This window comes from Stegastes partitus, unplaced genomic scaffold (genome assembly GCF_000690725.1).
Source record: "Stegastes partitus isolate 25-593 unplaced genomic scaffold, Stegastes_partitus-1.0.2 Scaffold121, whole genome shotgun sequence".
NCBI classification, from domain to species: domain Eukaryota; kingdom Metazoa; phylum Chordata; class Actinopteri; family Pomacentridae; genus Stegastes; species Stegastes partitus.
Genome location: NW_007577852.1, coordinates 296,146 through 321,645, shown reverse-complemented (window position 1 = coordinate 321,645; position 25,500 = coordinate 296,146). Strand labels below are relative to the sequence as shown.

General features: G+C 45.6%; 2 protein-coding genes across 3 annotated transcripts in view; both read left to right on the top strand.

Annotated features, from left to right (window-relative positions):
* Nucleotides 1–4,117, top strand: part of LOC103354815 (tubulin-specific chaperone cofactor E-like protein) — a 22,698-nt gene extending 18,581 nt beyond the window's left edge. For both annotated transcript variants that reach the window (XM_008278364.1, XM_008278365.1), the window contains exon 8: nucleotides 3,662–4,117. In XM_008278364.1, coding sequence (XP_008276586.1) covers nucleotides 3,662–4,007 — 346 coding nt within the window. In that variant the 3' untranslated portion in view covers nucleotides 4,008–4,117. The remainder of the gene's footprint in view (nucleotides 1–3,661) is intronic.
* Nucleotides 4,118–10,415: 6,298 nt separating this feature from the next.
* Nucleotides 10,416–25,500, top strand: part of tecta (tectorin alpha) — a 34,567-nt gene continuing 19,482 nt past the window's right edge. Inside the window, exons 1-12 of the mRNA XM_008278371.1 lie at nucleotides 10,416–10,480; nucleotides 13,956–14,048; nucleotides 14,869–15,126; nucleotides 17,440–17,504; nucleotides 17,575–17,714; nucleotides 17,806–18,093; nucleotides 20,198–20,335; nucleotides 20,433–20,598; nucleotides 20,719–21,131; nucleotides 22,096–22,666; nucleotides 22,744–23,354; nucleotides 24,184–24,754. Coding sequence (XP_008276593.1) covers nucleotides 10,416–10,480; nucleotides 13,956–14,048; nucleotides 14,869–15,126; nucleotides 17,440–17,504; nucleotides 17,575–17,714; nucleotides 17,806–18,093; nucleotides 20,198–20,335; nucleotides 20,433–20,598; nucleotides 20,719–21,131; nucleotides 22,096–22,666; nucleotides 22,744–23,354; nucleotides 24,184–24,754 — 3,379 coding nt within the window. The remainder of the gene's footprint in view (nucleotides 10,481–13,955; nucleotides 14,049–14,868; nucleotides 15,127–17,439; nucleotides 17,505–17,574; nucleotides 17,715–17,805; nucleotides 18,094–20,197; nucleotides 20,336–20,432; nucleotides 20,599–20,718; nucleotides 21,132–22,095; nucleotides 22,667–22,743; nucleotides 23,355–24,183; nucleotides 24,755–25,500) is intronic.

Below are 25,500 nucleotides of genomic sequence, written 5' to 3'. Positions count from 1 at the left end.
CTGTACTTTAAAAGTCCTCTTATGTCTTAAAAAAAACTTGGAAAAAGCACCAAATCTTAATATTGAACAAAACACCAAAGAGTTTCTGCGTCCATCACATCTGGACGAACTCTCTGATTATTTATCTCTGGGATGAAGTCGTGCTTGTCCATGAAAACAGAACAACAATGGCAGAAGTACAAGTATAGAAAACTAAAAAAAAAAAACTGGTTTGTGCTCTATAACAAACATATAATGTCATAAATCATTAAAAAAAAAGACAAATGTAGAACAGGTGTTACTGATACTGTAGAAAATTGGTGACTCTACTTACTACAGACATTTTACAACATACATCTTTAATGTCTTTTATCTGCTCTGTGGAAACACCGCCTGCAGTTCATCCCAAAAATCACTGAGTTTTTGTCAGCTGGAGTTAGTAACGGCGTCACAGCTGCACCGAGGAGCACAAATATTTAATTGTTCACAGGTTCTGATGATAACAGCTATTGTTTGTGGTAGAATTGTTTTAATGCATCATGTAGAACATTGTGGTTTTGGTAATATTAATGTTTTCCAGCTTAAATTTGGACGAAACAGACAGATGAGGTGTACAGGTGCTGCCAGGAAGTTCAAAATCCAACAATTCCTTCTCTTTGAACTGTTTCTGGCTAGTTTTTCGGTTTTTCAGAGGGTCAAACAAGTAAAAACAATCATTACAAACATGTTATACTGATCAAAACGTCACATTTTCAGCTCTGGGGGTTTTTGTTTTTAATCATTCCAGCCATCACAAGGCGTAGTGGAGAGATTTGGAGTTTCATCTCGGATCCAGATTATTTCTGTCAGTCTCTATTAATAACACAAACGCAGCAGCAGGTGCCAACACTTGGTCCCACGTGGAGAATCCGCACATGTGTGAACACCTGTTAAGCTGCGACAATAGCAACAAGCCGCTCTTTGTCTCCGACACGTTCACCGTATGGGATATGATTTTTTTTTCGGGGGAGAGCTCGCTCGCTCGCGGTCAAATAATTGCCCACGCTCTTCACCGACTGCATTCCACTTAACCTCAGCAGAATGTTGGGGAGGGATTTCTGAAGGAAGGTGTAGTCCCTGACTGGGGGAAACTAACCTTTGGGAGACAATGCCACCAGTCTCTCCCTGCTCAATGAGTCCTTTGTACTGGGAATTCTCTGATTGGAAAAGTGATACACAAGGTAGCAGGTTGATTTTTTTCTTCCTTTCTTCTTTTTTTTTTTATGTATACACCTACTCTGTCAACCTCAAACCTGAAGCTGAGAGATTGATTTGTTTTCTGATGTCACTGGAGTTGTCGTATTAATAACCTCAACGAGCTCTTTCTTGCGTTAAGAGTTTGTATGTTTGTGCCACGGGACCCATTGTGCCGATTACACTGCATTTTTCTTCAATCTTTGTGTTTCGCTCTAATTTTTGTCTTCCTTGCTCGTGATCCTGGTTCGGTTCTCGGTGCAGATCCGAGGTTAGGGACTCCATGAGAGCGTTATATGGGGGTGTCGGACACGCTGGGTAAGCAGCGAGCACACCGCTATCCCCTTTCCGTTCGGATGGGGCTGTGGCCTCGCTACCCCGAGAGATCAGAGCACCGCGGGGTGGGTCACAGCCTCTCAGGTGAACACGTCTGACATGGCCGGGCTTTGAGTAACCATAAACGCGGTCCCAAACCATAAATCCGACTGACACACCTCAACAATTTCTTAGCGAGCTGCGGAAAATCTAGAAAATGGCTTAGGGGCTGTGGAAGTAGGAAACGGAAATACAGAGAAAGAAAACGCGGGACAGGAAGGATTAGTTGTAGTGAAAGAGAGGACCGGGTTAAAAGAAAAGAAAAAAGAAAGAAATCTGAGAGTCGGTGTATCCAGGAGAATAAGTAGAGAAGTGAACCTGGACACTGAGTCTGGGAGAGAAGTGGGGAAATCAACATTTTGGCTTTTAGGCTGGTCATCTTTCAACCAGAGGGCTGGAGACATGAGAGAATGAGGTGGGATGAAACACCAAAAGAGAACTGGGCTAAGATCTGGGCTAGATAGTGTCACCGAGCTCCAAATCCTGTTTTTTTTTTTTGTTTTTTTCTGCTTCTACCAGCCCGCCCATTACCGAAAAATGCTGAAAAGACAATTGGAATGCTGACTGGTTATCACCTGCAGCATTATTTGTCCCATTATGCCGTGCTTACCACCTTAAATGAAGCCTCTTAGCTAAATGGCTTCTCTTAGAATGGCACTTTGTGCACTGTGGCCTTAGAGGAGAATTCCCAGGGTGGACCGCGAGTTCTGGCCAGAAACCCCGGGCCAGGGGATTGGCTTTGTGGAGGAGTTTTGGGGAGGGAAGTGAAATTGCTTTGATTGGCCCAGCTGTTACAGTAGCTTTGAAAGCACAGGCCTTTTCTCCTGGATTTTATTTAATCGTTCCTGGGTCCTTATCTCGAACACGCATTCCCCCGAGACAGCCGAGAGCTTTCTCACGGCAGGCAGGAGGCAGACAACTCAGTGTTTCTCTGCCTCCTAAACACACACAAGGTATGTTTCCGTCCGCCTGCTTTTATGCTCCTCGCCTCATTTTGATCAGGAAACTATTAGTGTTTGGACGGAACTGTTTTACCGAAAGGTTTTTGGAGGAAGTTGTTCCTGTTTTTGTCAGTGACAGACTAAACATGCCAAAAACCGTCAGCATCTATAAACCAGCTGAGTCCACTTGTTGCACGTTTTCCTGTGTTGCCAAAGCAGCTGAAGCCAAAATGGTAAAAGATGGATGAAGAGAAGGGATGAGACGAATATATCAGATGTCAGTGACTGGGAACTATTTACTTATTTTGTTTTGACAAATTTGAAGGGATTTGTCTGCCTCGGCAAATGATTCACCTGTAAAGTGCAGCTAGCCGTGCGTTTATATGAGCTGTAATTAAACAGGGCTCTAAATGACACCGAGCAGTTTCTTAGCATTTTCTACTCCCGTCACATATTTTCTCGCTGTGGGCTCACAGCATTATAAAGTCCTGCACCTCTGTGGAAACAGCACAACCATGGCTAGGAGGAGAGGGAACTCAAAAATGGCTTCTGTGTTGTATGACACAGTTATAGTGCCATAAATCTTTTTTTTTTTTTAATGTAAAGTCGAATTTCTGTTATTTTCTGTTGCAAAAATTGAAAAACCTGCAAGCAGCAGGTACAACACAAGTGTTGTCAATACTGGAAAACAAAATAGAGACTCTACATACTATAGCTAATATTACATTTTTCATTTGTGTTCATGTTTGTCTCCTGTCTGCATAAACACAGCCTGCAGGTCAACCCAGTTCAACCAAAAGAGTTTTCATCACGTCGCTGTTGGTCCAGCTGATCAGTTAGTGACTCGTCTTTCTGTTTCTTTGTTGTTGGTGGTTCGTACAGAATCTGCTCACTGCAAGCTGTTTATTTTTTCAGTTTTTACAGTCTCTGGCTATAGTACATGTTGTGCTTTTGGCCTTTCAAACAGGTTGTCGGGTTCAGAGAGTTCATGGAAATGTCTCGTACACATTCTCTTCAAAGGAGTGAAGACGTGTATTTCTTCATTCTTCTCACCAGCGGTTTATTTAGTAGGTGTTCAAGCAAATATAAATACATTTGCAAAAGCCTGACACGAGCTGTGCTTTCACCTGCAGGTACCACATCCTGGTGTCCAAGTACGGCCACCTGGCTCCGCTGGCAGACGTGGACCTGAGGCCTCGCTGCACCCGGGTGGACGTTCGCTTCGGCGAGCGGGTGGAAGCGGTCAGCCTCCGTCTGGAGCACACGGTGGGCGACCTGAAGAAACAAATCAAAGCTCTGCTGCAGCTGCCCACCAACGGCGTCAGGCTCTTCTACATCGACAGAGAAATGTGCTCAGTCCTGGGACCCGAGGAGCTCCGGTGCAGCTCCAGAGCCCTCCACTCCTACAGCATTCGAGACGGGGACGAGATTCTCGTTGTGCCCAAAGCCAAAAGCCGCTGCAGCTCGTCAGATCTTTGAGTCGGGGGGGTTTCTGTGGCGTTGGATGGACGGGACACAGTAGTCAAGCCACAGCTCACTGCTAAACCTGAAATATTGTTATTAAACACTCGTGTGTTTACTCGGCCTGACAACAAGTGGTGTCGGTGCATCGCTACTGGATCCTCAGCTTTGACTTGAGCCTTTTATAGATACTAAACGATATGTGTCAGTCTTGAATGTAAAAGAAAAAAGAAAAAGAAAAGAGTTTGCTGTCCGATATATTGAGCAAATTTATGCAATCGTGTATTTGCACATCGGAGCTCCACGTTCACAGAGATTGTAACTTGAGTGCAAGTTGCACATTTTTGTGCTTAAAGTGGCTTCAGCTCAGACTGCAGTTTGCATCTCGTTGATGAAAAATGTTCTACAAATCCAAACCTGATGCAGATCGCCCCTTTAAGAAACAAACAGCGTCATTATTACCAAGTAAAGTGCACACTGATTTTAAAATAGAGAAATAAGTATTTGTATGATCAGATCCGACATGGTAGGATTCAAAACTCCCCCTCGCTTTGCTGGTGGCGCTGCTGCACCACGCTTAGGATAATTAGTATTTATTTAGGCAAATGTTGACATTGGGCGACGAAAATTAAACGATGCACCAAAGCTCAGGTGGAAATTGGATCTCAAAAGATGCCAGGTGCTGAACGTGCACTCTGCAGCTTCAGTGCTCGTTTTGTTTTCATGGCTGGCACCGACCGTCCTTCCTGCAGAATAATCAGCAGCTCTGCCACGTTTCTGTTCCCTCCCTGTGAGCAGAGCATCGCTGACTGTTAGCAGTGTGACTTTTTATATTTGGGAGAACACAGTTTGGTTGAAAATCATTCTAACCCAGTCGACTGCAATTAAGCTTAATCATGCAGCGATTCCTGCACCCAGTCCCAACAAACACAAGGTTTTCACGTGACTCTCTGAATTCCACGTGTTCAAATTGCCAAAAGTTTATGTGTCGTTCTTATTTGCATTGCATGCATTTATGTGGGGGGACAAAGGATTGACGTTTTATTACATTTTCCCGACCTTGAAAGGCTCCAAGAGGCTCTATTTTTCTAACCTTTATTGAAGCCGTGTAGATTGGCTGATGGGATGTTCTTTCCCAAGAGCCAAAGTGTGTACATAAGAAACTGAGCTTTCACTTCTTTTTCTCGCTGCCCGGATCAGCCTGTTTCACGTGAGTCTAGTTAAATATCCTGAGATAACCCCCGAGCCGATGCATAAATGCCATGTGTTGGGGGTAACACAGAGCACACGGCTGCTGCTCAGTCAGGACGCCCGGGCAGAAAGACGAGACAAGGCCGAGGTGAGCTCGGGTCTGGGACGGAGAAAAGAAGGAGCGTTGATGCTCAGGTTACTGCAGGTCTTCTGGCTGTCCAGCCCATGAATGGAGCAGCTCTCTCTCTGCCTGCAGAGGCAGCTGAGAAACGTTGAGGCCCGGTCTGTATGGTAACCACACACCATCTGCTGTGTCACGGAGACTTCCGCTGCATTTAGGTTAGCATGGGTTCACCCAGCAGGCCCTCGCCCGTCCACCTCCCTCAATCCTCTGGTGTCCCGGCTTTCACAGCACGTGGGGTTGCTGAACTTCTTCATCGGCTTCCACATGGTGAAATATTCAACATATCTCTCACATTCTCACCTCCTGCCAGTTGACGGCTTTTCCCATCTGACGCCCAGAATCCGGATCCTTTCATAGCCTCAACTTTTTACAAGCTTGTGAGACTTTGGTACTCTTTTGATTTGTATTTTTTTCTCCTTGCATGTCTACTGTGTTTTACCAACAGGCACATTCCAGATATTTAAAAGGCAACTGTGGCACCGGCTATGATGTGTCATAACTGTAGCTGTGCAATTTTTACGCGCTCTTTGGCAGGCAAGTGACGTAAAGTTGGACTTGTGTCTAAAAATGCATGTGATTGTTGCTGTGGGGCTCCGCGGACGCCAACTTAGGGTTGATCAGTTCTCTGTAAGTCGGAACAGGGAAGAAAAAAAATGTCAAATTTATTCCTCTAGTCTAAAGGATTTCAGCTCTGAAACAAACGAGGGGAGAAGTGGCACCGATTTTGGTTTATTAAGGGAAATAATCTGCATATTGTGGATCGTGTTTTCATCTTTTTAGATTTTGTCCCGTAAATGTTTGGCTGTTTGTTGTGCCTACATTTGACCAAACTCTGAGAAACATGATGGTCCACCTTCTCACATCCAACCATCTGTTTTTCTCTTCTGAACGGCCTCCTCTTGCCAAATACTAACGAGGGCCTGTACAGCGTCCCCTTTTCTATGATGTGGTCTCTTCTGTGCTTGTTTTGTAAAGTATTAGTTGCTCTTATCAGCGCAGAAACAATGAGAAACTTGTGTCGACTTCTGCTGGTTTAATAATAAGCCGCAGCACTGCCAGTAACTGCCTGAACGTCGGTGGAAGTCTAGTATTGCGTCCTGAGGACTGGAGGACAGGATTACAGGGAACAGTGGAAACAAAGCTGAAGATGTGACCACGACTGCATGATGTATTTCATCAAACTCCTGCAGGGTTTACAGTTAGCTGCCTCCATGCAGACATGTTCTCAGATGGAACCAAGGTGTGTAGGAAGTCTCCTTCCAGCTGGGTAGCTAATGGTGAACCTGCTGTGTGATGACTGTTGGAGTCACCAGAACCTTGAGGAGGTTTTGCTTTGAGAAGCTTGACTGTTTCGCAGGATGTCTGTGTAGATCGTGATAATCCTGAGAGCTTCAGTCGATGGCAGCTGGACTTGTGTTTTTGGTGTTTGGAGATATTTGTGAGTCTCATTCAAGATACTTCTTCAGTTCTAACTGACTGATGGGGAGTCACTGACATACCATCAACTCACATGGCCTGTTCACTACCAAAGGCTCATCCTCCTTGAGATGGAGATAGTCGTGGACCTGCCGGGTCAGGAATGACTCAAGATGTGACTAAACAACTGCAGGGTGAACCAGAAAGAGCCAACAGAGGGTGGGCGATGACACCACTTGTCAGGTACTTATAATGCAATCTTGAGATCTCTTCCCACAAAGTGTCACCAGTAATAACATGTTAGTCACCCCTGACCGGGCAGTTTTACAGCCATTCACACCTCAAGGCATCATTTAGCCTTTAGTCACACAAGCTGGGGGGCTGAGACTCTCCATCAGTCACCTACACATGAAGAAACATCCTGGATGAAGGCTGAACCATCTTCAAAAACCAACAAAGACAAGTCCAGTTGTCTGCCAAGGCTCGTTGATGCAAACGAACTTGTTCTGTTTGTGTTGGGAAACTCAAGAAACCCAAGAAATTGTTGAGACTGATAAACCCTAAGAATGTGTTTTGCTTGACAGCGGGCCGAGTATCAACAAGAACCAAGACGCTTGCGGTAGTCGCGTTTTTTTTATATATATTTTTGAGGCATTGGATAAAGTGTCATCGTCGTCGGGAATTAAAGCTGCCGGGACCGAATGTTTCTCTTGAGCACATTTATACCAAGTATACCTTCGAGAAGAGTCGAGCCTCGTGTGATTGAAAGCATGTGAAAGTGTGCCGGGTTCGGCCGTGCAGCGCCGCCCGGCCCGCTCCTTTGACACACACCTGCTTCGTGTAGTAGACAACTGGAGATCTGTTTTGGGTTTTTTTTTTTGACTTGTATTAAACTTTATTATGATGAGTGGCAACACGGGGAGAGAAGGGACGAGTGGGTCGCTGCGAGTCGAGCGGCCGGTTTGCATGTTCTGGTGTTTCTTCATGTTTGATCCGATATTTCGTCGTGCGTGAGACGTGTCACTTCAGGGAAAACGATGATGTTTATGGGCATTTGTAATTTTGACATTTTTGTGAAATATTAACTCCTTCACCTCTGTCCTCCAGTAATACCAAATACAGAATTTATTTGCAGATTTTTACATGGATCCTGTGTCATACAGTTTGTGCTCTTTAGATGATGGTGTTTAATTTATATCACACTTGCTTTCTGTAGAGTTTTATGTGTAGCTTGACACTTTGCAATTCTGGTTTGCTTTCTTCAGATCATAATGCTGTTTCTGTACCTGTACTGTATCATGGTGCTTTTACTTCTCTTCAAGAAATAAATTATAATTATTCCAGCGTATTGCGGTGGTCTATTTTTACAGTTCAGGCAGGAAAACGGATTCTGCAGCTGCTGCCAAGTCCATGTCCCGTCACGGTGCCGCTGTGGTTCAGATGGTACCGCAGCTTTTCCACTAATTGCCGGGTTGGTGGTTTGACCGATGGCAGACGAGCACCTTGCATGACAGCTCTGAGAAACATTCTGCTAAGGTGGAAAAAAGGTTATATAAATACAGACAGCTTACATCGGGACAGCATTTCTGCAGCTGATGTTCTGCTGCATCAGTCGTTGGCTTCTTCCGAGGGAGCTTTTCCATCTGTGCCGTGTTTTTGCTGATGTGCCAGTCTTTGTTTGTTCGGTGTTTGTGTGCTGAAGGCGTCGGTGGATGGTTTGTGGGTTCTCAAACAATGCAAGGAACCCCTTTTCTTGCCCCCTGCATGTTGTCACAGTGGTGTTAGACATACATGGGTTGAGCCAGAATTATACAACTATGTGTTTGTGATTTAAACGTGGCTGCCGTCCCTTTCAGAGTAGCAGCGCTTCTGCAACACCAACCGGACATCCACGTACGTCAGCATGTCGAGCAGCATCTCAGGTGAGCGCTGGAGAGAAGAACAAAGTCACAGAGACGCAAATCTGAGTGCGTGGCCAAAAAACAAAAGCATGCATAATCACAACACTGTTCTTCTGAGGTTCCTCTTGTGCTACCGAAGCGACTCCGACCCATCTGGGTTTGTGAGACTTTCCTGTGGTGTCTGAAGCTGCATCGTCCTGCTGGGGAAGGCCACAGGCGATGGAGCGTGTTACTGTTGGGCAGCGGTCGTGTCAGGACCTGAGATTTCCCTGCACTGCAACGAGATGAACAATGTTTTCATGTCACTTGTTGAGCTTGAAGCTGATCAGTCAGTGGTTCCCTGTATGATGGTTTGAGCTGGTGTTGCAGCTGTCTGAAAGCAGCTTTCTGCTAAAGGAGAAATATGTCACATGAGGCTCAGGCGTGTAAAAAATAATCGTTTCACAGTTATTTCCATGTGATTTGGGCAAAATGGGGACGCCAGCATGATGTTTGTCAAAATACAGAAAGCTACCAAAACAAGCCGTTTACGTCAAATGCTCATGTTTATGCTACTCTACGAGCCTCTTTGCCATCTTATCACACAGTCATGCACTCGTAACCGTCTGTTGTATGAGCTTAACAAGTACAGCTGACTTCTACAAGTGTCTAATCAACATTATCCAAATGGTAGAAAACAGTTCAACGGATGTCAACATGTTTCATAAGCACTGCACAATGTCATAAACTGATAAGATGTTGGTGCCGGATGAAAGGTCGCAGACGCACTGACGTCATTATGATTAATTGATGGCAGAGTTCACTGCAGTGTGGTGAGTAGCAGCTGAACCACAGAGTCGCCCAGACCACAGATGGAACACAGTAATTATATCTGATAAAATAGACAAATATTCAGACTGGATCAGCACAACAACAAATGAAAAGGCTGTTTCCGTGTTAACTAGACCATGTCAGCATCCTGATTGAAAGACAAGGTATGGAGCGGGGCATCGCTCGTGTTACCGGCAGAACGTACACGTGATCGGCTCCGTTTCGCCGCCTGAATGCTTGGCCGTGGAGAAGATGGAATTCTGCAGATCTTCTCTCTTTCTGGCAGGAGCGTTTGCAGTCGAGCTGCAAAGAGTCCATTCCATACGTGTCAGGCGGTGTTGTGTTTCTGGGGCATTCCCTCTATTTGCCCCCCTCCTCCTCCTCCTCCTCCTCCTACTTCCAGCACCGTGGTTCTAATCCTGTGTGGGATATCTATGCCACCCACCCCTCAACACACCATCACCATCAGGACCCCCTTCTCCAGGGTTGGGAGCTGAGGAGGTATTTGGTAATTCAGTCACAAAGCTGCTCTTCATGTTGTAATGGGATTTTTTTTTTTTAAACCAAGAACCCAAACATTGATGCATAGAAGTACAGGACAGGCTGCCATAACTTGGTGATATTCTGGATCCCTTCCAAGTCTTTCATTGAGTCTCAGGATTTGCGAATGCCTCGACAGCTGAGGTTGTCCTCATTCCCTGTTATTTACCACTAAGACTGGCTGATGCTGCGGAAAAATGATTCAGGATGAAAATGTCGAGTAGATGATTTTTAATAACGGCTACGAGAAAACTTCAATTTGACCATCTGACCTTGAATTGAAGCTACACCGGCTCATTTTAATGTCAACACAACAATGAAAACACACAAACATTTATACACTGCAAGAAAAAGAAATATGGACAAAGGAATGATTTTACCTTGATGCACCACGAGCGCCCCGACGTCAAGGCCGTCAGACTTGGGAGCAGGCTGATGGGTGATACGGGGTCAGCCTCTACCAGGGACGACTGTCGCGCCTCAGAAGACATGCAAAGTCATGGGGAAAGCAATGGAGGGTGGAAAGGTTCAGTTATCAAGGGATATGGTGTCTATAAGGCAGTGAGGGAGCAGACTTGGAGTCTGTTTATATGACCAGATGTTGTGTTACCTGCTCTAGTGCTGGTTTGCATCTGATGCTTTTAAGTGAAACAGTTCTCTTGTTGTTGTTGATGAGGTTTGTAGTGTCGATACACCCCGCTATCATTTCATCAGCCAGGCCTGTTTAGCACTACTGTCCATTTATCACTTTTGGGTTTTAGCCAGATGTTTCGTAAATGATTTGATGCACACAGTGTATTCTTGATGTCAGCAGAATAAACTCTTATGACTGAGGTCGTACTCTGACTTCTCCTCTCGCTCCATGTCGGTCAGAGTTTTCACTTATCCAGAGAGGAATCTAACGCAGTCATCTTTTGGTTTGATGGACTTAAAGGCATTCATGACTCCCAGAGGATTCATTTACCTTTCCACCAGCACCACCATAAGGCGGACATTTTTATTTTTAAGTTACACGTCTTGCCTCCTCCCAGACGATACGTCATAATGACGTTGGTGCTTCTCTGACTTTTCAGCTACCATCTCCCTCCATCCAATTATTTGTTCAGACTTTAACGTCTTGATGCCAGTTAGATGGAAAGATCACAGTTGGTGCAAGTTCCCCACAGAATGCAGAAGGATCCTGACTTCTAACTTATCACCATCATCAAGTCCAGCTTTTAGTTTGAACAAACAGTAACCTGCAAAACTAATGACACTCCCATCAGCTTTGCTGTTGCTGGCTCTGTTAACTGTGAGCCTGCTAACATGCTAAGCTAATTTTAAAAAATCACCTGCAATACTGGAGCATACGTATATCGTCTTTGGATGTTAGCATGTTGATGTTACCGTTCAGCTCAAACACCTTTCTAAAGCCTCACAGAGCTGCAAGCATTGCTGCACACTTAACAGGACGGGTTTCCCATCAGGAATTAACCCGTCACTCCAATGGATGTTAAAACTAGAACACGTTTTAAACTCAATCCTTTGCCAAGTAGGTTCACACAGCGCTGATCAGGCCAGTCAGCGCCACGTCTCTGTATTTTGCACTATACAGGATTTTAAAATCTGGCCTCTGCGGTGATTTTAAGCTACAACAGTCTGGTGGACCCTGTGATGGAAACACCGAGGAAGCGTTCCAGAAAAGTTTCTGTTGCTGCAGATAAAATAGAAACTTACAATTAAATGCTAAAATAGTTATTTAACAGCGATCCCTACGTCATAAACACACGTTGAGTGTTTATCTAATGACTCTAACAGATAGAAGGCAGAGACAGAAGTTCCACTGCAGGTTTCAGTTCTGTGATGGTGATCATTTTAAACAAGTACAGCTGACATGTTCTTGACCACTGGGGCATGAGGGAGCCGTCTCAAAAATCCCTACGATGGACCAAATCCATTTTCGCAAACAATGAATCACACCAAAAGCTCGGACGACAACCTAACTTGCGCCACTAGTGCGAGGTCGGGGTGAAGCTGGAGGACTGATGCAGCTGCATTGCGTCCATCGCATTTAGCACCTTGTTGAGTAAACAGAACCTGGCTGTGCAGTTGGTACGCCGATCTACCCCTGATCTGCCCCATTGCATTATGAAGTGGGACCAAGGGCAGGGGGGCTGAACGGGCCCTATTGTGCTCTGAGGTGAAGGAGTCATTGGGGTAAGAAGGTTTAGGTTACTGGAAGGAGGTCCACCTTTGTGAATGGAAGGGAAGGAGAGGAGGGCAGGGCAGAGCCAACTGCTGGGCATAAGGGGTTGAATTAGAGTGGCCCACTCCACGGATTAGGTGACGGCCGAACAGAGCTCAGTGGATATCCAGTCCAAGACCTTTTTTGTGAAGGTCAGGCTTGATGGATTCTCCAGAACGTGTGATGCTGGATACTTTGACCCTGTTCCCACACAATGCCCTCCTGCTGCATAGAAACCTTCCATACAGTACGTGTCTCTTGTAAACAACTTAAAACTCGACGTAACAAAGAAGTTAATCGCATGTTATGGATGTTGGCTGGCAATCCTAATCACACTGATGCTTTTGGCTCCTCCCATTTCTAACAAAAGAGCTTTTTTTTATATTCAGATATGCTTTTTAACTGTTTGGCTGTTCCTTCTGATGTCTGGTCTCCTGGGAACAAAGAGCCAAATCCAACTGGACTTGAGATGCTGCTGCGTCTGCCCTGGGTGGAGCTGATGTTGATCCCAGTGTTTAGGCCCCAGGTCCTTCCAGTTAACCCTGTTATTTAGCTAATGCGCCTATCTCTGCTTTGACCAATGCCCAAGCAGCAGAAGCACCGTTAATCATTCTGGCTAGAGCTACTTCCATGCGGTCATGGATGTTCCAGACAAAAATCACAGATTCAGGGTCCTCAAAATGGAAAACCAAAGTCTGTGGTCACTGCCACCTGGTGACTGAAACTCACTGATGCAGTAAAATAAATGGCAAAGATACGTCGATGGGATCCGAAATCCAGCAGAAAACATGTGTCCTTAAAAATGTAACTGAAGCGTAAGAGTGCAGTTTAGTAACACTGGAGACTGGGTTGCCTCAAACTTTAAACCTCAACAAAATATAAATCGTTGAGTTGGTGCAGCTGTCATGAATGTGGAAACTGGCTATAAAGACCAAAACTGTTTCGTTCCAGGCTGTCAACATGTTTATTCCTGCTGTACAGTTGGACATTTTAACATGGGGCGTCTATGGGGATTGACTCACTTTTGAAACCAAACTCAAGTGGACATTTGTGGAACTGCAGATTTTGTTTGTTGGCTTCATTCGCAGCACCAAAGAACGCCGCTTGAAGGGCCCAGAAGTAAAGCAGTTTCTGTCCTATGTGCCAAGAGAGGAGCTTTTATTGACTGTGTGCAGCTCCCTTTGGAGCCACAACATGCTTTTTACCACTTTGCCATCCATACACAGTAAAACTCCCCAAACACCTAAAAAGATAAGGTGCATAACGTTGGCACGCTTGTCGTTTAACAGAAGAAGTCTGATTCCTTCAGGTAAAGCCTGACCACCCAAGTATGAGAAGAAAAGAGAAGAAGTGTTATCATTTCCCATCATGTTTTCTGTTCCTAATGAACACGAAATCAGGTGTATCAGCCCATCTCTGCCTTTCCCGCTTCTCTATCCTCGACATTTCCCAAAACGCAAACCCTAGATCGGGACGCTCCCCCAGCCCACTAGGTCATCTGTAACTGTTGAATTTTTTTTGTGCCTCTTTGTTCGACATTCTCTTTCACAGGTTGGTTAAGAGTATGCGACCATTTACACAACAAGACGTGGGAGGTATAAAAGAAGCCTCCGCAGAGAGTCTCGGTGCTGCTTAATGGGAGCCCGGGGCCTGCCCTCAGTCCTGGAGCCTTTCACACATCTTGCTCTCTGCCTCTCCAGTTACTTCCACTGTCCTCCTGCAACAAAGACCCAACTGACTGCCCTCTCCTTCCCAGACCCGATCAGCGTGGATCCACCTGAGATTTCCCCTCAGTATCTCCCCAGCATCTATGGAAATGAAGTGTCTTGTATAACCTTGTAAATGAGGCTGTTCGTAATTAAAAAAGGGGGTACACAGAGTATCCAAAGTGACTCATGTTAATTCTGTAACTCTACCTTCCTCGGAGCTTGAAAAGCAAGGTTTCAGACTGTGTGTGTGTTTGTGGTTTTTGTTCATAAATGCCCCCAGAGTCAGACTGTACTACTTTGGTGAGTTTGTGTGCTCGGGTGCCCTGAGCTTTAACTGTACTGAGTGAACCCTGGCAAAGCCTGGGCCACAATTGAGGCCTGATCCAAAGGCAGCGTCTAAGTCGGCCTCATTCTGCAGCACCGGCCGGGGATTTGTCACGCAGATCATTTCAATACGGGAGAAAAATTCAACGTCCATTTTCAGTGAAATCAAATGTCATCATTCCAAACAAATAGAAGCCGCAGTGTTTCCGACCAGATCTTCCACCGCGACACGTTTTATCATCGTTTGGCCTTTTGTGGTGTTATTGACAGATCCTGCCCAAAAGGCTTCATTCATCCCATGTGAGAGCCTCTCTTTGTACAAAAACATTCCTCTTCTCCTGCATTTAAACAAATCTCCAGACAGTCATTCTCCACTGTTCCCCCCCATCCTCTCCACATCTCTGACCTCCCCTCTCCCCTTCTTACATATTGCTCTGTTTCCACTCCCTCTCTTCCTCAGATTCCGATGCCGTCCCTCCCCTCAGCTTCCCTCTCCTCCCCACCTACCCCCATTCCCCAAACACTGATCTCAGATTAAGTTGAACACTATCCCAGGTAAAGTTTGCACCTGCTCCTTTAGGCTTCCACAGCTTCTGCAGGAACCTGTGAATCTCCTCCACGTTGCTCCCTCGAAGGACGTTTTAAACGCAACACAAACCCTCTGGATTGCTGCTGCTGCTTCTGCCGGCAAACCTGTGGAGCTGGAAGTGGAACTGAACCTGCGTGAGGACATCCAGGCTGCTCTGCAAAGCCTTCATCCCGTCACTCCCTCCATCAGCACCATCACTCTGTGGATGGTCCTGTGCTGGATGGGACTGTGCTGTGTGGAGATCGCCAGGTTAGACTAGTGAGGTGCTAAATGTCCATCTTCTGAAGGCAGGTGAGTAGATCCACTCTTTATCTGCTCTATTTCATTTAAAGTTTCTTCATTTATGACCTGACTGGTGCAAAAAGAAGCCTGTGTTTTCTTTAGCCGGGTTTTAATGCCGCAAATATAAAGTTTTACTTCTGCTATGAGTTTAGAAAACTGTTAATTTATTTATTTTTTTAAAAGTTGGTGTTTCCAGTAAGGTTGCTCAGCCTCTTTTTATGTTAAAATGTCTCAAATCCTATAAATTAACATGTTTATTAATAGAAAATTAACATATTTCTTTATTTCTTTCCTCTTTAATCACGTTGGAACCCTTCAGATTAGGTTAAAACTATTTATCTAATACGTCTGCTTTTTCCAGCAGGTGCATTTACAATGATGTTTTTGATGATTTGTAATTTCCTGGCAATTAAATCAGTCAATCTAGACGTCTATCTGCCCACAAATCTCCATCTCAATGTGCTCCAGTCACTGAATTAACCTTTCACGTTGCCTGTTGCCTATTTGACACACTAACAGTTCTGTCTTGTTCGAGCTTTATCTTAATTGCCCCCCCTTTAAAAGCCACTAAAAGGAGCTAAATGCCAGTCAGATAAGATGGTGAGCTACAAGAGTCAAGAGAGCAATTGTGGTAATCTTTGTGTTGACAGTGTTTGATGAGAGGCTGATGACATTACAGCAGACCTCTCTCAGCAGTGCCCACTCACCTTGGCACACCTGAACACAATTTAGCATCCGCCTGGATAGAATTCACACATTAGAGAAGACATGATGGTAATTTGAGAGAAGCATCTAATTGGCGTCACATTCCTCATGTAGCAGGAATTAAACATCGAGCGTCATGTTTTCTGGACAGAAAATGTGAGTATTTCCTCGTAGGTTCCAAAATCATACCAAAGGTCAGTTTTCAAATTGTTTTATAAAAAGTTTCCTGCTTGTATTTGGTCTAAATAGTCTAAAGCAGATCTGATCTCCTCCAGGCTTCAATGATTATAGTAGGTGGACTAAATAATTAGCTTTTCTATGCTTTGGTCATATAATGAGGTCAAAGAGACACCGAATCTCACTGTCATGTATGTGACTATAATGGCATTAAATCACGCCTTTCCAGATAAACGTATTTATCGTTTAAAAAGTTCTAAAGTGTGCCTTTATGTGTTCACATATAAAAAGCCAAAACTACACAGAGGAGGCATTTTTTTATAAAATAAGCTCGCCAGTAAAATTCACAAATTATAATTTTACTGTACAGTATCAGATTCTGCTTCCTGAAATCATGTTTACTTGTAGAAATACTTTATATTCAGTGTTTAAAACACTACACAGACTAAAGCATTGGCAGGAAATTTCCAAAAGGTTTGCTGGTAATAAATTGTCTGTGATGGAAAAGACCCAAACCAGCTGGAAGCTAGCAGGCCAGCTAGCCGGCAATAATCACATCTGCGAAACGCTGCAATATATTTTTAAATAGGCGTTACTTTAATAAATCAACCGCATATTAGAAGCCTTAACAGCTGCTGAACATAAGGTACAATATCCAAAGGGGACCAGTTCAGCCTCAGAGCCGGCAGTGATGTATAACACCTTTATTTTTAAAAAATTCTCTGCACTGAATGCACGGTCAGGAAGTTCCCCTCCAGCTCATTAAACAATTAAGTTCAGATGCTATATGGTGACTGTAGGATCTGCCAAACTTGGCTGTACATTCAACTTCGCCAATGGGAACCTTGCCAAGCCAGGCACTGAACAGCCCCAAAGGGCCACTGCAAGGACCTCGGCAATTCAAACCTGCTCACTTAAAGCCATTAGTGCCCCAGTGTTTACGCTCCTCTCCCTTTGGCCAACAAGGCATGGATGGGTCCCAAACAGAAGTGGTAATGAGGTCCTAAGCAGCCTCGCGGCTTCAGACACTGAGACGCTGGAGCAGAGTCCTGTCAGCTGCAGGGAGTCGAGGCACAGAGAGGCCCGCAGTCCACTGTTGTCGGCTCACATGGGACTGTAAGGCAAATGTGATCCTGACACATTGTTCTGGCATGCATAATAGGGCCTTTTCAGGGCTCCTCTGGGGAGACCTGGGAGCCTGATCTTAAAGAAGTAACGTGACGTTGGTTTGATGGTTCTCCCTCCTTTCCACTTTTGTCCAGCGGCCTTGTTTATGGGAAGTCGTCCTATGACTCATGTCCTCCTGCGTTTCCATTAGCTTTAAGGAAAATGCAGCACAGATAAAGTGGCGGGGCTTCAATATGGTCTCTCGTTTCATTCTCCCTCTGTGTTTTTTAGAATGGTCAGGTCAGGCTGTCCAGTCATTCTGCTCCATCTCTTCAGCATCCTTGCACAGATAGGAGGTATGAGACACATTATGCAACAGCCAATTCCTCATGGGAAACAGCCTATTTACTGAGCTTCTCCTTTCAGCTCAAACTCAGGATATCCTTTATCCGTATGGACCTGGCCATAGGGATCTCGAAACCCCCAAGATGGACGATGGGAGTTCTTCTGAAATCACGTTGCTTATCCCCTTCATTTTCTTCAACATCCCCTACCGTTCCATCTATGTAAGTCTGCGTCACCGCTCTATCATCACTGTGCAGCGATTCTCTTTTAAACTGTGATGCTCACCCGTAACGCTGTCCTTTCTCCTGGCAGGTCAACAACAATGGTGTGATCTCCTTCCACGTGCAGGTTAGCCAGTTCACACCAGAGGCTTTTCCGCTGAGTGACAGCAGATCATTCATTGCTCCACTTTGGGCAGATGTGCACAACGGCATCCGTGGAGACGTGTACTACCGAGAGTCCACCGAGCCGGAAATACTGGAAAGGGCGACGCAAGATGTCCGGAAGTACTTCAAAAACATGCCCACCTTCACGGCCACCTGGGTCTTTATTGCAACGTGGCACCAGGTCACCTTCTACGGAGGCAGCCAGACGACTCCGGTAAAGTCCAAAACCCCTCCTGGTCCTTCACTTCCACACGGTTACAGAACACTGAGAGGAACTGGTGCATTTAATGGTTGTCAGGGTTAAAGCTTGAAGCATGCTGCAACTTTTTATGTTGGTTGCAGTTTGCTGCCTTCACATGGACCCGGATATTTCACCAATAGTTGGAATTAGAGCGCAATTAGAATGAAAACCACCTCCCTCAGAACAGAATGGTGTGATTCAGAAGACAGAGGTGTTGTACACCTTTTGATAATCCACTCAATAGGAAAATATTTGCAGCCTTAAAACACTTAATCCGATCATCTCTTTCTGGCTGGAATAAATATGTCCTTTCTGCACGTTTACCAAAAGTTCCACTCCTGATGGGTACACTCTGTCAGAACATCTCCATCCCATCAGTCCTCCTTGGTCTTTAGTCTTTTCTGACAGAACTGATACCAAATGTAATGGTTAATAATTATCTGTTAAGACTAGAAAGAACAACAGACAAACCTGAACAATATTCGTCCATCGTTGTCATTTAGTTTTTACAGTAAAGTTAGAAATAAAATCTTCTTCTTCACTTTTCACAGCATGTCAGAATATTCTAATTAAACACTTTGGGGCACGTAAACGCACCTCGTAAGTCAGAACCTGTGATTAGAATCAGGCTGAAGAAACGCTGACGTGTAACCGCGACTACTATTTATTCATTATTTCTTAACAGCTTTTGGAAATACGCTTGTTTACTGTCTTATAATTGCGTGAGGACAAGATCAGTATCACCTTCAGCTCTCTGAAGAAGGTTACACACTGGGGCTGCTTGACATCAGTAAAACCAAAATGCAGAAATTACACCGTTTATCAGAAACTGTAAACCCATGAAGAAGTGCTTCATTTCAACTTTCTACTGATCTATACAACGTGACTCCATCAGTGACTCCATCAGTGACCTGCAGACTTTTCAGCTGAACTGCAGGCTGTGTTTGCAGAGAAGAGATTAGTATGAAAAAAATACACAAATGCCAATAGTAAAATATCTATAGTGTGTAGAGCAACCATTTTCCCCTGTACTGGTAACATTTGTGTGCACATTGAAAAAACTGGATATTGAATGTTGTTATTTCAAGCCTTTCGTTTTTATTGTGTTGTGCAGCACAAATGCCATTTTTTGAGTTCTCTCTACTTCTGTCCGTGGCTGTGCTGTTTCCATAGACGTGCAGGATTTTATATTGCAGTGAAAAAAGCTAACAGTGATTAAAAATGTGAAAGGAGTGAGAAAAAAACGCTCAGAAACCGATTGTGGTTCAGAGGGTTGACCTGTGTGCAGCCAGATCGTTCCAACATGCTCGGTCCATCTCAGCACAAAGTCTGAACAGGAGGGATTCAAAAAATAAAAATATTCCTGCCAAAAACCCAATAAATCAATCACCTACAATTTTTTTTTTTTTATTATCTGCTATTTATGATTTCATCCAGTTTGTTATCTGTTACCCTCAGACTGAACATGCTACGTTTAATAATCAGGACCGTACGATATGCCGACTCAGATTTAATGCTGTTTATACGTGCCGGCTGGATGAACCACATAAAATATGTGTAAAGAGGACCGATTTCCTCCTGGTAGCTGTATTTGCGTTGTTCTTGCTCGACGCTAGCAGTTTCCTTTGCTGTTTGTGTTGTTGCTAAGCGATGCTACAAACACCCTGGACCTGCACTTCTTATCTACTGGATCAGCAACCGTTTATTTAACGACTGTATCTGAGTGTGATCCAGGACTTAGACACAAGCCGACATGTTGAAGCAAATTCAACCAAAACCTGTTTGTTCTGTAACCGTTTTGAAGTCCTTCTGTGGGTGTTGTTGGATGACTTTGATTAAAACTGTAGCATCGAGCGTAGCTGAGCAATGAGTAAAATGAAAAACACCGGATGCAATTACAGACATTTACAAACAATTTAACATTTTTGTGTTTAATTTGTTGTAAATCTGCTCTTTTGTCTGCAAGGTAGACATTAAGTGAACGTTAAGATGATTCTCCTCCGTTACATGTATGTTTCATGTGTCTGCCTTTTTTCCTTTTTTTAAAAACTATTTCATCCTCTTGTTTGATTAAAAGGTGAACACATTCCAAACTGTACTCATCTCAGATGGCGTGGCGTTCTTCAGTATGTTCAACTACGGAGAAATCACATGGAGCACAGGAACGGCCAGCGGTGGAGATCCTCTGACAGGACTGGGTGGGACCACAGCTCAGGTATTCTCCCGTTCGTATGAACAACAACCCTGTTCTGCTGCTGAAGTGACGAACAAATCACCTGAGCTCACGTCCCTCACACCTCTCCCCTTTCCAGTCAGGTTTTAATGGCGGAGACATTGGTCACTTCTTCAACCTGCCGGGGTCTCGCTCGAACGACGTGGTGAACATTGAACAGACAACCAACGTGAACATTCCTGGACGCTGGTTCTTCCGCGTAGACACTGAGCTGATCGATCCTGCCAACGGCTGCAGCTACAATGGCAAGTTCAGACACCGGTTGAAATGTCTGCACACAGTGACCCTTTGCAAGCTTCGTCAGTTAAACAGCAGCTTGCAGTACTTGTAAAGCCCTCTGCATGTCATTCCTGCTTCCTCTCCAGGTCGGTACTACAGACGAGGGGAAATCTTCTGGTTGTCCGACCAGTGCTCACAGCGATGCCGCTGCCTGGACACCGATAACGAAGTGCAGTGTTTGGAGGCTCCATGTGGGCAGCTGGAGACCTGCGAGCAGCAGGAAGGAGCTTTTTACTGCCAGCCCACCCGCACCAGCACCTGTGTGGTGTTTGGAGACCCCCACTACCACACCTTCGACGGCTTCCTCTACCACTTCCAGGGCACCTGCTCCTACCTGCTGGCCCGGCCCTGCTGGGAGGTGGCCGGGCTGCCCTTTTTCAGTGTGGAGGCCAAAAACGAGAACCGTGGGGTGGCCTCTGTGTCCTGGCTTAGAGACGTCACTGTGGAGGTGTACGGCCACCGAGTCATGTTACCCAAAGGCAGCTTGGGAACAGTCCAGGTGAGAATCTGTGGATTTAGAGCGTAAAAGCCAATTTGTGGTTTCTGCCTCCTTGTGTGCAGACAAATCAGGTGGAGAGAACTCTATCAAACCAGAACCAGTTCCTCTACAACTGCACTGCATTCTCAATCACGTGTTGAGGGAAGTCTTTTCTGCCAGAACACTTTTGTTTGAAATGCATCACGGACGCGTCTCTAACCAGCAAATCATTTCCATGTATTTAACTGCTTCCTTGCAGCCAACCAGTCGTACATAAGATGGAGCGAAACATAGTTTTCTTGAGACTTGGTTGGATTCTATTCATGCTGCAATAAATATGCGTCAGCGGTCACATTGCCTCACATATCAAGCACAGAGCAACACGGAGGAACATAGCAGCTGATTACAGATTACCCTGTTGCATCATGCAGATGTGTTTTTTCCTGAGTTGCGTCATGTACCATGGTAGGAGAAATGAGGACTTCTCTTGTGGTTAAACGTATTTCCAAACAAAGCACCTGCACAATCCGACTTCAACGCTTAGAATGATGGGTCATAATGATGTGTGTGATGGAGAACCTCCAGCACAGTCCCTCCTCGTAGCAAACGCTAGTTTAAAGCACAACTTGGTTTCTTCGTATATTCGCAGTAGGCATGCTTGTAGTGCAGACAGTCTGCATCGTCATACATTTTGGCTGCATGTGGACATCCACATAGAGGTTCACAAGGAAGGATGACCAGATTCATGTCATGGGTACTGCTGTAGATGCAAAAAGCATGACTTGTCCTTCAGCAGTACCTCTAGGATGCATCTACATGGATTTTTCATAAGTACAAAATGATAATGCTGAAGATCTGTTTTCAAAGTTGTGTTGTGATAAAAGCATTGCAAGACAGAGGTGGCAATCTAACTTGGAGATTAGTGACTGATCTGTGATTTTTACTTCATCCACTTGTTCCGTTTCCAAATTTCTTCTTTCTGTAGGTGGATGGCTTGATGAAGACTTTGCCGGTCCAGCTGCAGCTCGGTGCTGTCAGGGTTTACCAGTCTGGGGTTGCTGTTGCTTTAGAAACAGACTTTGGACTGTTGGTAACCTACGACGGCCAACACTATGCATCCATCTCTCTACCCAGCTCCTACTTCAACAACACCTGCGGCCTTTGCGGTAACTATAACGACGACCCCGCCGACGATCCCGTGCTGCCCGATGGCTCTTTGGCAGAAAGCGTGGTGGAGCTGGGAGGCAGCTGGCGAGCCGAGGACACCGACTGGAGGTGCACGGATGGCTGCGCTCAGAACTGCAGCGTGTGTGACCCGCTCACAGAAGCTTTCTACTTCCGCTCAGACTACTGCGGCCTCATCAACAAAACTGATGGACCTTTTAGGGACTGCAGAGCTGTGGTCGACCCCACGGCATTTGTGTATAGCTGCGTGTACGACATGTGCAGCAACAGGGATAACATCACCACCCTGTGCCAGGCCATCCAAGCGTACGCTCTGGCTTGTCAGGCTCTTGGTGTCACGATACGACCCTGGAGATCTCGTACCTTCTGTGGTGAGATTCTGTGCGTCATTTTGCAGGAATTCCCTTCGTTGTCATGCATCATCTGACGTATGTCTTTCCCTCTTCAGCCCTGTCGTGTCCAGAGTTCAGCAGCTACCAGGTGTGCACTAGTGCCTGCCCGGCGTCCTGCTCGGACCTCACCGCTCCGCTGTACTGTGCTCATCCCTGCACAGAGGGCTGCCAGTGCGACCCGGGCTACGTCCTCAGCGGCAGTCGCTGTGTGCAGCGCGACGACTGTGGCTGCGAGTACAACGGCCTCTACTACCCCCTTAATGACACCTTCTGGGCCGGCCCCAGCGGCGAAGAAGGCGAATGCACCCTCCGCTGCACCTGTGGGCCTGCCGGGGAAGTCTCCTGTTTCAACGAGTCCTGTAAAGAGGGCGAGGTGTGTGTGGCAGAGGTGGGCTTGCTGGGTTGCTACCCTCGGAGGGAGGGAGTGTGCTCAGTCACCCAGAACTCCGTGACATCCTCCTTTGACGGCACCTTCCTGCTTTTCCCGGACGACAGCTCGTACTACCTGCTGAAGCTGTGCGCCCCGGTGCCGGCCAACGGCTCGATGGTGGAGGTGAAGATCGGCAGGCGGCTGGTGAACAAAGGTCCCGCTTGGAAAAGACCTGTGGTGGTTACGGTGGCTAACCTGGAGGCACAGATGGGAGGGTTGGACTTTGACACAGTGAAGGTTTGAATTGTCTGTGTTTTCTTTTCTCTTTCTGGCTGTTGAATGTCACTGTGGGTCAGCAGCATAATTGCCAGACAAAAGAGACAAAGACAAAGAAAAGGCAGGTGTGTGAAACTAGCTGGCCCAAGTTCCAGGCAGCTAAAATAAGTGCAAATCACAAGAAACCACTTCTAAGTAGCTACAAAACACACAAAGACATTGAGTTGCCACCATAAAGCAGGGACTGAACAAACTGTTAACACCAATCATTGGTAATAAAGAAAGGCAGACAAATATATAAAGTTACATCATTAAGGATAATTATTATAGCTGCATATGTACAATAGAAACACTACAAACACTAGACCTCCTATTGACTGTGAGAGTAACTGACTGAGGCTGAACTTTAACATCACTTTATTTATTCACGTAAAGCTTTATTGTTTCAGGGTAGCCGCTAGCCGTTAGCATTGCCTTAGCCACAGAGAAAGTAGTCAATGTCCTGATTTGTGCAGATGGCTGTGCTTCTTGGTCAGTTTTTGCAGGTTTTGTCTTTGTAAAGGTAGTCTTACTTTAGAAAGATGTTACAGGTACTCCAGATAATGTTAGTAATAGCGTACCTCAGTGATAGCGTTAGCCAAGCACCAAAAGCAAAATAGGTTGGTGCACTGACACTAATGAGAACTATTTGGACACCTTCAGTATCCCAGAATGACAGGCAGGATGTGGAGGATGTACATGAACCAGTCCTGGTCAGGAGCCCACACAAACCAGTACACAACCATGAAGATTAGAAAGGAAGCCACACCACCAAGGGCTGTAAAAACCTATGACTGTTTGTTTGTTGTAGGTGAACGGTGAACTGGTGGCGCTCCCGTACGTCCATCCAATGGAGACAATGATGATCTACAGAGCACCGGGCAACGCTACAGTGGTGGAGTCCCGTGGTCTGATCCGCGTCCACTACACTCGTCAGGGATTCCTCAACATCTCCCTTTCTACCCTTTTCTACAACGTCACTTGCGGTCTGTGTGGCGTCTTTAACAGCAATACCACCGATGACCTTCGTCTACCTAACGGACGCTTGGCAGAATCTACCGAACAGTTCACGGAGGGCTGGCGGTCCATCGCTGACGATCTCACCTGCAACGGGGACTGCGACGACCTGTATCGCATGTGCACAGACTTGCGTCTTTACCAGAGTCCTTGGATGTGCGGCAACATCAACGATCCGGGGAATAGCTCCTTTCTGGCGTGTCATGCGGTGGTGAACCCGTCACCGTTCTTCAGGAACTGCTTGTACAACATGTGCGTGAAGGAAGGGAACCGGTCGGCGCTGTGCTCTTCGCTGCAGGCTTATGCCACCGCCTGTCAGGATGCTCAAGTGGGCCTCGCTTCCTGGAGGAGCGCCACCAACTGCCGTGAGTAGATACAGCGTCACTTTGAAGAAACAGGCTCATGAGCTGAAAAGGTGTGTTCTATATTTCTATGTACACAAGTCAAGGTTATTCATGTAAAATATTTAAGATGCTAAAATTTTGTACCGAAAACCCAATAAATCCAAGGGTTCTATTTAAGTAAGTGCACTGGCGACAGTGGAGGGAAACATGAAGAAACGTTCGGCAGAACCAGGTTCTGGGAGGGTGGACATCCGCCTCAACTGGTCGGGGTGAGGATAATGGCAATGAGAGATCATAAACACTGGACGGATTGGTAGGATGGGTAACTACAAATCAGATATGTGCAGAGAGGGAAGATAAATAAGCATTTTATAAATCCCATAGCTGGAAAATTTGCAGCACTGCAGCAGCAAAGGGGAAGGTGAAGCGAACTTTAGCAGAAAATAAAAGTACATAAAAAATATATGCAACAATAATATTTCAAAGATTCTTCAGTGAGTCGAAATGGTGACATGATGGCGGCTGTGGCTCTGGTGGTAGAGCGGATGATCGTAAGGTTAGCGGGTCAATCCCAGTCGTCCTTGAGCAAGACACTGAACCTGAAGTTGCTCCCAGTGGCAGGCAGCACCTTGCGTGGCAGCTCCGTCGCCATTGATGGGTGAATGAGAAACACATTGTAAAGTGCTTTGGATACCACCAAAGTAGAAAAGTGCTGTATAAGTACAGTCCATTTACCATTTACCATATAGGAAATACTAGTTATTACA